We start from the raw sequence: 11,553 nt of genomic DNA, 5'->3' as shown, positions 1-11,553 counted from the left end.
TTGAATGTAAAAACCTATCTGTTAGATACTTTTCGGCATATTTAGGATTGGTTATATCTTTAAATGTAAGATACATTTTACTTACAAAATATTCCTTGAAAAACTATAATCCGATGTCTCATAATCTCTTTCAGAATATTGACGAGGATTATCAAACAAGTCAAGATCGGAGTCAGCATAGGGATCGGACGGCGGAGAAGCAGCGCCGAGCAGAGTCCTGGGCCATCTGAAGCGGTGGCCAGCATGCCGGAGACGCTGCCCGCTACTGCTACGGTGACGGCGTCGAGCATCGATTGCACCGTGGCGGTGCTTAAGGTGCCCACGCCCACCCTACAACTGCCAGAGGTGTGTAATATGCAAAGTCTAGGGCTCATCATGGAGCCCAATAACATCAACATCGAACTAAATCCCGCCGCCCTTGTCACACCCGCCATGGAGCCAGTGGGATTTAAGGTAAGTCTGTTAATAACTTAATTAAAAGTTTTAAAATCCCTTTTACTTAAAAATTTTGTGACACATTTGAACAAAGTCTAGTACGGAAAGATGGTTTACTACTGGCGGCCCTTCCTATTTGATTCTATAATGTTTAAGGAGGTGATAGCTCGGGTCAGGGATCGACTGCGTTTTTTCCTTCGATGCTGCTGTTCCTTTTCGGTTTCCATTTCGGAAGTATCCGACGATGGCAGCTTCACTTCAATGTAACCCTCCCTGCGTTCCTGCGGCCGGGAATTACGAATATTCTCCCGCCTTTTATTTTCGGATGGCGACTTCTCCTTTTTTAGTGCCCAGTTTACTGCGAATATGATACGGTCCACTAGTAAAGTGATGGGCTCATCGATGCTGGGTCCCAGAACCAGCGGAGCAGAGTTTTCACGATCCACGTAGAGTATATCGGTGTTAGAAGATTCCTGTTCACCGGTGGTGAAGAATTTACCAATGCTGCGTAGACAAAAGGCTAGGCCACCACGGAATTGTTCCAGGCGTTCTGAACTTAGGTTCGGTGTGCTGTTGGTGCAACCATTGACCGAATTCCGACTGAGCCGTTCAATTAGCTCTTCTTCGGTGTCGGAAAGATCTTTATACCAAGCCTGATAGATCCTAGCTTTGTCCTCATTTTCCATTTTCACATGCAAATCGACCAGAGCTGTAAGGTATTGCTTCAAATTTTCTAGACGTTCCAGGTAAAGCTGCAAAGGTTGATTCAACAGCATCTCCATATCCATATCGTTTGGAGTTTGATGTCTTGGGTCACGAAGTCTTTCACAAAGATCTCTGAGTGTGGTCAATTGGTACATTGACTGAGTCGTATCATGGTTGTCCATTTCGATCTTTGTCAGCTGTTTATCTTCGTTAAACGAGCCATCAAGAGTTGCCATGCTTGTGCATATTTCGCCATCCTTGGTAGTACTAGAGCTGGAAACGGACTTTAGATTGCGGTGAAGTGTCGTAATGAGACTATTGGTATTGCTTGGAAGGTTGGTCCTGGTGTCCTTCTGGCAAAGCTTATAGGGATCAAATGTGATATTCAGACCGCCTCTAGCCCGCTCTTCTGGTTTTGGAGTTACTACCGAGCTTTTGCTTTCGATGTCCATGAAGTTGCCTTTCACTGAAATATCATTTCGCATTGTTACCCACAAGTCTTCGCAGTGTTCCATTACAGAGTCTTTCTTTGGAGTACTTTCTGGAGGAAGATCAGTACTCTTCTGCTTCTGCTTTTGTTTCTGCTTCTGCTTCTCCTTCTCCTTCTGCTTCTGCTTCTGCTTCTGCTTCTCCTTCTCCTTCTTCTCTTTCTTCTTCTCCTTCTTCTCCTTTTCCTTTTCCTTCTCCTCCACCTCCTCCTCCATCTCCCACTTCTCCTCCTTTTCCTCCTCCTCCATCTCCCACTTCTCCTCCTGCTCCTCCTTTTCCTCCTCCTCCTTCTCTGCCTTCAGCTGATTGAACTTTGGAAGATAATCGTCTTGGATTCTTACGATGCATCTATGTGGCTTGGTCTCGCCACGAAATAGTTTCCTCAGACACTTCTTCACATTTCGCGGACTCACACCCTTCTTGGGATTTGAGGAGACATATACTAGGTATTGACCCGCTGCATCCATGGCAACATAGCGATCATTGGCAATGTCCTGAACGTTGTCCGGAGCATGGGCCACCAGCATCCTAAGGATCTCGGTATTAAAGTACTTGTTCATCTTGAGGAATCAAGTAAATTTTGTTTTTTTTTTTAATTGAGTTTTTTTTTTGTGTTTCTGCTTACAAAATGTCTGAAGTTATACTGAAAGAAGGGAAGTTGGATTTTTGAATGGAAGTTAGTAAGAAAGCCTGTTCTGTTTTGTAGACTAAGAAAAAAAAGTTAAAACTATTTAACTTTAAAATTTTTATATCGAAGGCAAAGTTTGTTGGCTAAAAGAAGTCACATCATCGAGGTTGGCACAGTAATCTAAGGAAAGGATTGGGAAAACCTCAATAAAATTAATTGAAATTTGAAAAAATAACTTCATAAATTAACAACATATTAAGATATAGTTTTATAACTATAACAGGAGAAAGGTTAAAAGTTATATTCAAATTAAGAAAAATAGTGAAAGATCAAAGATCACCAAATTGTCTCTTCATAGCAGTTTGACTTTTTCAAGTCCAATAATAGCTTTATCAAATTATATACCTACCCTCCCTTAAGCTATACCTACTCTTAAACTTAAAAAGACTCTAAATTCATCTATTATTTAGGCTTTATATTTTCTCACTGTGCATCGCTTTTGGCATCTCTTAATTTAATTATGCAAAGCACAGAGAAATGTCAAGCGGTTCGCGGCTGCTCATCGCCTCGTTTTTACACTCGAACTGAGTCCTGATTGAGGCTGTCCCCGCATTTCTCATGCTTCAGTGCGTCCAATTTGATGGCAAGGTGCCCAGGGGTGGTGGCGAATGGCAGAATGGCCTTCTGCCTCATTCAAATGACCCAACGCAACGTAACGTAACGGCGGACTGATTCTGACAGGCGCCGCCACAGAGATCTCTCTCTCTCTCTCTCTCTCTCTGTTGGCTAATACAGTTTTAATATGAAATTTCATTTCGTTTCAACGATTGTCCAACAATTTGTTGTTGTTCTCGTTATTGTTATTGTTTTTGTTGTTGTGTCTCTACCGCTGCCGTTGACATGTCACTGTGATGAAGTTGAAGGTTGCCAGGGGTCGCACAGTGGGCATGTGGCTTGGTTAAAAGGTTGAGAAGAAAGTCCCCTAAAGTTGAGCTTGGCTTGGGAGGAAGATTAAGTTAGTTTTTTTATAATATTTTATATAATTTATAATTTAAGACATATTTAAGTTCTACTTCTACTGCTATAAAACAAACTTTAATATTATTTAAAGGATTTTTCAGAACTTAAACTAAATTTCTTAATAATACAAACTAAGCAAGAAAAATATAGAACTTAAAGTATAAATTCTGCTTAGATAACTTAAAATTTAATACACTAAATTCTCCTTTTATATACCATAATATCAAATATATAGAATTCATAATCATAAACCATAGGTTATGACCCACTGTTCCGTGTGGTGGTGGGACTGACTGCAGTGGATTGTGTTGGGCTAGGATTTCGAGGTTTGCCCTTGGTAGTGTTCAGCCTGAACCCCGTCCGTGTGCATGTTTTTCGTGTGTGCAGTGATTTGTTTGAGGGAACTGGGATTGGAAGTTGAATGAAATTGGGTTTGGGTTTTTTTCTTTTTTTGGGTTTTTGGGACGAGGGTGCACTTCAGAGGGCGAACTGATATCATTCAATGCTTCTAATTTACGGATTAATGAAGGCGCAACTTTACATATGGAAATGCTAGCTGCTTGCCGGCGATCGTGGGAAGCGATTAGAGAGCAGTGCGTTGGTTTTTCATTTTCATTTTGGTTGGTGGTGCAAAAGAGGTGGAGAGAGAGAGAGAGGGGGGTCCCCTTTTAAAATCATTGCCCATTGCATTGGCATTGATGGATTGGCCCATAAATTTGTGATTTGCTAAGCTCGACTGCCATTTTCCAGTCCAGTCCAGCCAGCCGATCACAAAGTCAATTTGTATGAATATTTATGGTAGGCTGGTTAAAATCTATATTTAGTGTGGGTGTTGGGAATGTGTGGAAAACTCTATATATATGCATTTCCCTCGGTCAGTTTGGGTTAAATATTTAATGTTATTTTAGCATTTTGCTCTATAAATTCAGCTTAGAATGGATTTAGGTGGATCCTTGGGGAGTTCTTTGCCCCCTGATTTCCATCCATCTTGCTGTCAAACTAAGCTTTAGTTTTCCTATTCCTATAGTTTATCAACTGAGAGATATAGAAAAAAGTTATATCTTTGATTTAAGCAACTCTTACCTATTAATTATGGCTTTCCACTAAGACCAGCACACTCTCCAGGATTCCATCCTTAGTCACATGTCCCCCTTTTTTCTTTTTCCCAAACCCAAAGTATCCTGCGAACAAACACTAATAATATTAATAACGATTATCGCCCGATGAAAATGAATCTGGGCTCTCTGGAATCGGATTCAGAGTCATAAATACACGACGCTCACTCACTCACTCACTCACCTCATTCATCCGCCGTCATCGATAGTATCTCAGAGTTTCATGGCGAGATTCGGGTAGGTGATCCAAGAGGGAGGGGATAGGCGGACAGAGCCACGCGACGCCAGTTGCTTATCGCGGGTGACCAGAGAATCGCCACGTGCGATTTCATTGCCAATTCCATTCATAGTTCGACCAGCTCATGTGTGCCATGAACCAGTGAATGGTTGATAGGTGGTACTCTCGAGGGCAAGTAACTAGGATATAGTTTTGGAATATTAAAATTAAAATTAAAAGAATACTTAATAGATATTTTGATTGGTATTTTGTTAAATATTAAAGCTTATTCTTTGCTTAAAAATAATTATACATTTTTTTATATAATTTCTTTGTGAATTTAAAAAAAAAAGTTGCTAAAAGTTGACAGCAAAATTTCTTTTACAAAAAGTTGAATTTTTAAAATACCTAAAAATTAATATTGTAGTTTTGCAAAATATATTAAAACTTAACTCACTTATTTTGTAATTTTGAAATTTTACTAAACTAAAATAATTTTTTATTTAATTAAAAACTTTAAATTTCAATTTTATTTGCTTTACAGAAACCCTAACTTGGAAAATTCTGAAATAATTAGTCTCTAAATCTAAAAAGAAAAACAAAATAAATTTGAAATTCTTAATAAAAAAATATATATAAATCAAATTTAAGTACTATTTTCATGCCCTCAACTGTGAGTAACTGGTAGGAACTGCTGGTTTAAACGGCGGGGGATTGTTAACGGGAACAAAGACGAGCTAGCGGGACCAGCAAATTTGCGTGCAATCGTTTTGGCCTGCGTTTTTAATGACTTTTTCGACTCAACTCGGGTTATCCCCTAACCCCTCTGCCAGCTTCAACTTCACCTCACCCTCTTCTTCCTCCTCCTCCTCCTCCTTCTCCTGCACCATCACCCTCAAGGCAATGCATTTAATTCGATTATGAAGAGACGCATTGAGTTCCTTGGGTATATAATAATCATTTTTGGTGGTGGCTTTCGTTAAAAGTAATTGAAACTCTGGCTGTAAGTGGAACGCAGTAGTATCCCTCACCTCTCTCACCCCCTCCCTGGGCATCTTCACGTGCGCCGGAGTACAACTAATGTGGGTGTTAACGGTGTGTTAAGTGATTTTGCCATTTGTTTGTAGGATCGAAAACCGAACAATTCCAATATTCCTTGACTTCGATGGGCGACGACAACGATGACGTTGGCGGTGAGAACGAGGAGGATGACGACGTCGACACCCGATAAGTATCGGGGTCTTTGGGCACTGAACTGAGTACTTGCCCTGCTCACACACACACGTTTCGCACATATTTCAAGCGCTTTTCATTGCGGATATAACTTTTCATTTCCGCTTTAAAATGGATAAAGGCAATTGCACAATTGTATCGACTTACAAAGGCATTGTGATATTTAAGGGGATTTCAAAGAGCCAGGCAGGAGGAACTTTCTAATATGATTCCTTTTCTTGCTACCCCGGAAATTTGTAGAGTTTTCTTAGGAGCATTGTTCTTGGGACTATATAAAAAGATTTTTTGGTTCTGGAAAAAAAGGATTAGTTTTAAATTTAGAAGAAAAATGTATCAATATATATGATTTATAGAACTTAACTCGTTCTAGTTTTAGTTTTCATTGGCAAGTTTGTTAAGACAACAGGAAATCTAGGATATGTAGAAATGATATGTAGTTTATGAAAATGTAAGAATATAAAAGAGGGATGTATGTACATATCAAATATCTATATAATACTTATAATATTATTTCTAAAAGTCCCTCTAATGAGCTTATCAATATGGATTTTTGGTATTCATATCAGCAATAAGCTCAGCTCTTATATCCTAGCATTCTTAAAAGGGTTGAGTCAAAGATGTCATTCTTCAGAGAAAGTTAAGATGTTTAATAATCAATGGTATCATATATAAAGCTTATCTATTATTATCTTTCTATGTACTTATCTAAGGTTGATTTTATAAGCATGTTGATTAAGACATCGGAATATTAATAGTAAACATGCCTTCAAAATATAGTTTCTGAAATGGTGTAATTCTTCAGAGAAAGTAAAGATGTTTAGTACTGAAAAAAAAAGGATTAATATTATAATTGTAGAAAAATTTATTAATATAAAAAACTTATCTTGTTTCCATGGTTTTGTCCTAGTCTCTTTTTATAAACAAGTTGGTTAAGATATCACAAAAGCTATGATATGTAGCAAAGATAAGTTCCTGAAACTAAAGTTCCTTTAGCAAGTTTGTTAAGACATCAACAAAGCTATGATATGTAGCAAAGAGTAGTTCCAAAGAAGAGGTACTGAGGCTGTTTCCTTTAGCAAGTTTTTAAGTCATCAGAAAAGCTATGAAATGTGGCAAATAATAGTTCCTGAGGCTGTTTCCTTTAGCAAGTTTGTTAAGACATCAAAAAAGCTGTGATATGCAGCAAAGAATAGTTCCAAAGATTATTTCCTGAAATAGTAAGATCTTAATAAATGAATGTACCTATCAAATATCATATAAATACTCACAATATTACGCCCCAAAATTCCTCTCTAACGAGCTTATTAATATGTATTTTCTGTATCCTTATTACCAATGAGCCCAACTCGTCGTATATTCCAGCACTCGTTAATGGGTTAATTCAAAGTTGCAATTTATCTCTGCCTTGGCAAGTGTCGTCCCTTGTCGCCACTACCCTTGGTTTTACTTTACTTTCCTCTTGTTTTTTTTGCTAGCCCTTTTCCGACAGCCTTCCTGCTAATGAAAACTAAAAACTTCAATTACCAAAAGAACCAAATAATGCGTTTTTAAACCCAAAAATGTAAGAGTTAAGAGAGCGTCCGAAGAAATTGTGATAGATGAGGGTTTGGCAATGTTTTTTACGGGCCACTTGTTCGTGACTCGGACTGCTTTCAGCTTTCTGCTTCCAGTTTTCTGCTTTCTGCTTACCAAAAAAAAACAAAAAGAGTGACCAAAAATGGCAATAAATCAGGGTAAATAACACACAAAAGTATCAGGGGGTTGAGTGGGCGAAATGAAAGGGTATTTCTCTTGGAATTTCCCAATGGGGTGATTATTTAAAATTGTGCAAAGCATAAATACAAGTCGAAAAGTTTTGGGCGGGCAAAAGAGGCAACAGATGTGGGATAACTGGGATACCAGAATATCTTCTGTCCCATTGTAATTGCATGTTTTTAGCCTTATTGCCTTTGGCCCAGAAATTTGTACCACTGGGATTGTATAGTGTTAGTGTTACTTACAAGATGGAAGTCGTCCAATCGATATGTCCATAAGAGAGATGCCTGAAAAAACTTGCAATTAAGAAAAAGAAAGAAAAATACAAGAAATTATTAAAATATTTTAAACATTTGTAAAAATATTTATTGTCTTATAATTTGGCTAAGTTAAAGTCAAACAATTTGTAAAATGAGAACATAGTTTTTGGTTTTGGCAGTGAGTAAATAGAAAGTGTAATGTTAAAGAAAAAATATGTTCTGATGAGTCATTATGCATAATGAATATAGTCTTTGTAAATTCGAAAGAGTGTCTAATAATTTGGCTAAGTGTAGTTGATAACATTTTATGATTAGTAAATACATTTTGCATAATGAAGAGTGTTTTTTTTTTAACAAAGTTTTTGATATTACAAACAATGGCAGTTAAGTATTAATTAATAAAAAGTGTAATTTAAAAAACAAAAAAGAAATAATTATTAGATCAATCCATAAGGCACATCAATTAGTATAAGCATAACCACGGCTAACCAATTCCGTGTGCAGGCAGGTCATTTCTCCCTGGAAGCAAATCAAATATCCATCGTTGGGAAGGATTTCCTTGATAGCAACATCAATTTCTTTTTCAAAAATCTTATTATTTAAATACTGTATGCCCGTTGTGATCTTTTGATAGGACATAAACTTGGCAGTTCGTATACCTTTGATCTGGAAACGATAGGCCAGAAAGGGAGTATATTTGTAGTCTTCGTAACAGGGCGCCAGTTCGTCACGAGTAAGGAATTCCGAGCTACCAAAGTCCACAAAAAATACATAATATTCATCATCGTTTATATCCATGATCTTGGCACGATAATAATTGTCATCAACATATTTGGCCAGAATCATGTCGAATACTTCAAATTCTTCATCGTAATCTGGCAATCGATTGGGACGCCACTTTGGTGGCTTTGGACCATCAACTAGATAGCCATAAAACTCATCGGAGCAGCTTACATAGGTAACATGAAGGCGTACAATGCTGCCCACATACGGTCGTTGTAGTAGAGTGCCATGAAGAACTCTTGCCACCTCCATGTCCAAATCATCAAGTTCTTCATCGTCATTCGAATAGATTCGTACAGGAATCTCTGAAGTTTCTAAATCATTATTTTCCCTGGTTACATCAACAATCAGATGAATGCCATTATTGCTAAGAACTTGCAGCTTAACATCTTGACGCAGTAATTTCCTTAACATATCCACATGCAAGATATTAGCCAGAGAACATTTAATTGCTTCCGCAGGTAGATTTTTTAAAAATATCGGTAATTTGAATATTCGCTCCCTGCCAGTCATATGGATATATTCCCCAAAGTCAATCATATAGGCTTCATAGCCACCATCAGGTGATTGAGATGCAATGGTTACCCGTGATATGGCATTTTCGATAACGTCATAGAAACCAAAAATTTCGCCATAATTCGGAAACTGTTCCAGCTCTTGCAATGCAATCTTACCAACATGCAGGTATTCGATTGGCATCGAAATCCTATTGAAATTGCACACAAAAAATGTGATATCTTCTTGGCTCACCTGAATGACAGTGGCCGTAGTTTCAAAGCCTACGGGATATTCATAAATTTTCTTTCGAATTTTTTCATAAATTTCCAAATTGCTTAATTGCTGGCCACCTATGGGAGGTAGCAAGCATGTTGTTCGCGGTAATAGTGGCATATTTGGTAATGGTAGGCCAGATATATCACGGTTTATGGCCATATGATAATCGTCAAATGACCACTCGTACGGTAAACGTCTTTGAAAAATTGAATTTAACATTGCAAGTAAATCAGACTCGCCGACTTCTGAATAAACTGGTACTGGTACTATTTTAGGCTTTAAAAACTCCTTAGACTCCAATTGGTTATTTTTTTCCATTCGATCGATTGAGTTTGTAAAATTCTAGGAAGAAATTCAAGCTGTCAATTGCGCCGCCGAAAAAGAAAAGGAATTCTTAGAGATGTATTCCACTTACTTATCGCTCCTGTGCTTTCGATATCGATATATCGAATTTCGGAGTTCCCCCAATTTTTTTTGGTCTGATATAGATAGACAAAAGAATATGATTTTGTATTGCCCTCCTTTTGTCAGTTTACTTTTCAGTTGGAAAGTCAACTTTTTATATTAAGCAAGCACAATGTTAGACGACAACTTTTGAAGTGGGCTGCCTGTTTTGATATCGATAAAAATTCAGTTTCTGTACCGAAATGAGGTGAAACAGATCCGCTTATTGAACTTCTTATTTACTTTTTATTATCACTTTGCGATTTTTTATTTAAATTTTTTAATTTCTTAATTTTAAATATAAAATAATTGACTTGGCTGGTACTGTACCCAAAAGAGTGGGACCAGTATATAAGGATACCAAAAATCCGATCAGCTTTTGTGGTTTGAAACCAGATGAGAGGGGTTGGGTAACAGGATCAGCTGATTTGCTATCGATAATGGCGTCAAAGTTAACATAACAGAATGTCGAAAGTTAAGAAAATGCCTTTAAAATCTTCGCCAAAAACTGCAACAAGTGGAGCCGGATCTCCAGCAGAAGCTTCCTCGGCAGCCGTGGCTTCAGATGCCAGTGAAACGGAACGCCTGGTGAAGTTGGTCATGGCCATGGGTTATCCCGAGGGCGAGGCTCGCCTTTCGTTGGCCCAAAGCAACAACAATGTACAGCGTGCAGTGCAGATTTTGGTGGAAGGAACCGCGTACAATGATGATGATGAATCCCAAAAGCATCGTCGTAGTCGCCAGCGATTGCGCAAACTGCGCCACACTCTTATGGGTGACCCTCTGGCCACGGACGACGACATCGTCGAGATGATGCGGGATCAAAGGGTAGCTTTGGCCATTACTGAAATGGTAAACGGTAGCAGTGTGCAGACTATGCAACTTCTGCTTGAGGATGAGGAAGAGGAGGAGGAGGAGCTAGAGGAGGAGGAGGATGAAGAGGAAGAGGAGGAGGAGGAGTATATGGAATATACCCTGGCGGAGTCGTCTTCAAACGCTGAAAGCTCGCCAGCTAGCAACTGAGGCAGAACAGCGTTTTTTCCTTCTTTTCCTTATTGGAAAGAAGCCAGTTTTGATTCTTATTGTCATATCTTAAGGTCTGTGCCGCCAGGTTTATGTTTGTAAATCAAGAAGGCCAGCTTATTGTTCAGTTTTCTATTGTCAAGTATCATATAGTGTCGAGTTGGTTTATATGTCATTATCTTTAATAACTTTCTTATATCAACATAAGTATGAAGAACGAAAAGTTAACTAAGGAAATTTTAGAAATAACTCATTGAATTTGTATGATTTTTTCAAGATATTGCTTATAAGATGTAAAGATTGAAATCTGTTTAACATTGCAAAGTTGAAATGTAAACTATTTGTTAATTGCTTTAAAGTTGTCTAAGTACTCCAAGCTAAGTTCTATGGCTATCAACTTAAACTAATGATAATACTTAACAGTAATGAACTTTCCTAATGTAAAAAAGTAATTAATAAGAGAATTTCAAGATCTTAAGTCTTAAATTTAACTTAAGTTACTATGTAAACTGGTAAAGAAACTTTGTTTCTAATATTCTTAATCTAAGTTCAAGCAAAAAGTCAGACTTTCAAGTTGTAAAAGCAAAGCAAAGCCTCTTTAATGAAAGATAATACAAAATCTAAACTACTTTCAGTCAACTTTCATTGTCAATTAAGAAGACTATATCAAAT

General features: G+C 37.7%; 3 protein-coding genes across 3 annotated transcripts in view; 2 read left to right on the top strand and 1 right to left on the bottom strand.

Annotated features, from left to right (window-relative positions):
• The window catches only part of LOC108109935, a 61,618-nt gene that overhangs the window by 4,572 nt on the left and 45,493 nt on the right, over window positions 1-11,553 (top strand). Inside the window, 1 exon segment of the mRNA XM_017218737.2 lies at window positions 135-453. Within this exon segment, the coding sequence (XP_017074226.1) occupies window positions 244-453 (210 nt within the window). The 5' untranslated portion in view covers window positions 135-243.
• Window positions 7,261-10,022, bottom strand: LOC108109937. Its single transcript, XM_017218738.2, has one exon. It carries the CDS (start codon window positions 9,730-9,732, stop codon window positions 8,317-8,319), a length of 1,416 nt encoding a protein of 471 aa, XP_017074227.1. The 5' UTR covers window positions 9,733-10,022; the 3' UTR covers window positions 7,261-8,316.
• Window positions 10,297-11,511, top strand: LOC108109939 (NAD-dependent protein deacetylase HST1). The gene has a single exon (XM_017218740.2). The coding sequence runs from the start codon at window positions 10,324-10,326 to the stop codon at window positions 10,879-10,881; it is 558 nt and encodes a 185-aa protein (XP_017074229.1). The 5' UTR covers window positions 10,297-10,323; the 3' UTR covers window positions 10,882-11,511.

The sequence above is a fragment of the Drosophila eugracilis genome, unplaced genomic scaffold, assembly GCF_018153835.1.
Source record: "Drosophila eugracilis isolate 14026-0451.02 unplaced genomic scaffold, ASM1815383v1 contig_394, whole genome shotgun sequence".
NCBI lineage: Eukaryota > Metazoa > Arthropoda > Insecta > Diptera > Drosophilidae > Drosophila > Drosophila eugracilis.
The sequence above is the reverse complement of the archived record's forward strand: the minus strand, read 5'-3'. Positions and strand labels throughout refer to the sequence as shown.

Bases quoted from the DNA above. Each gene is read 5' to 3' on its own strand.
- LOC108109937 (XM_017218738.2), bottom strand. From the start codon at position 9,732: ATGGAAAAAAATAACCAATTGGAGTCTAAGGAGTTTTTAAAGCCTAAA.
- LOC108109939 (XM_017218740.2), top strand. From the start codon at position 10,324: ATGTCGAAAGTTAAGAAAATGCCTTTAAAATCTTCGCCAAAAACTGCA.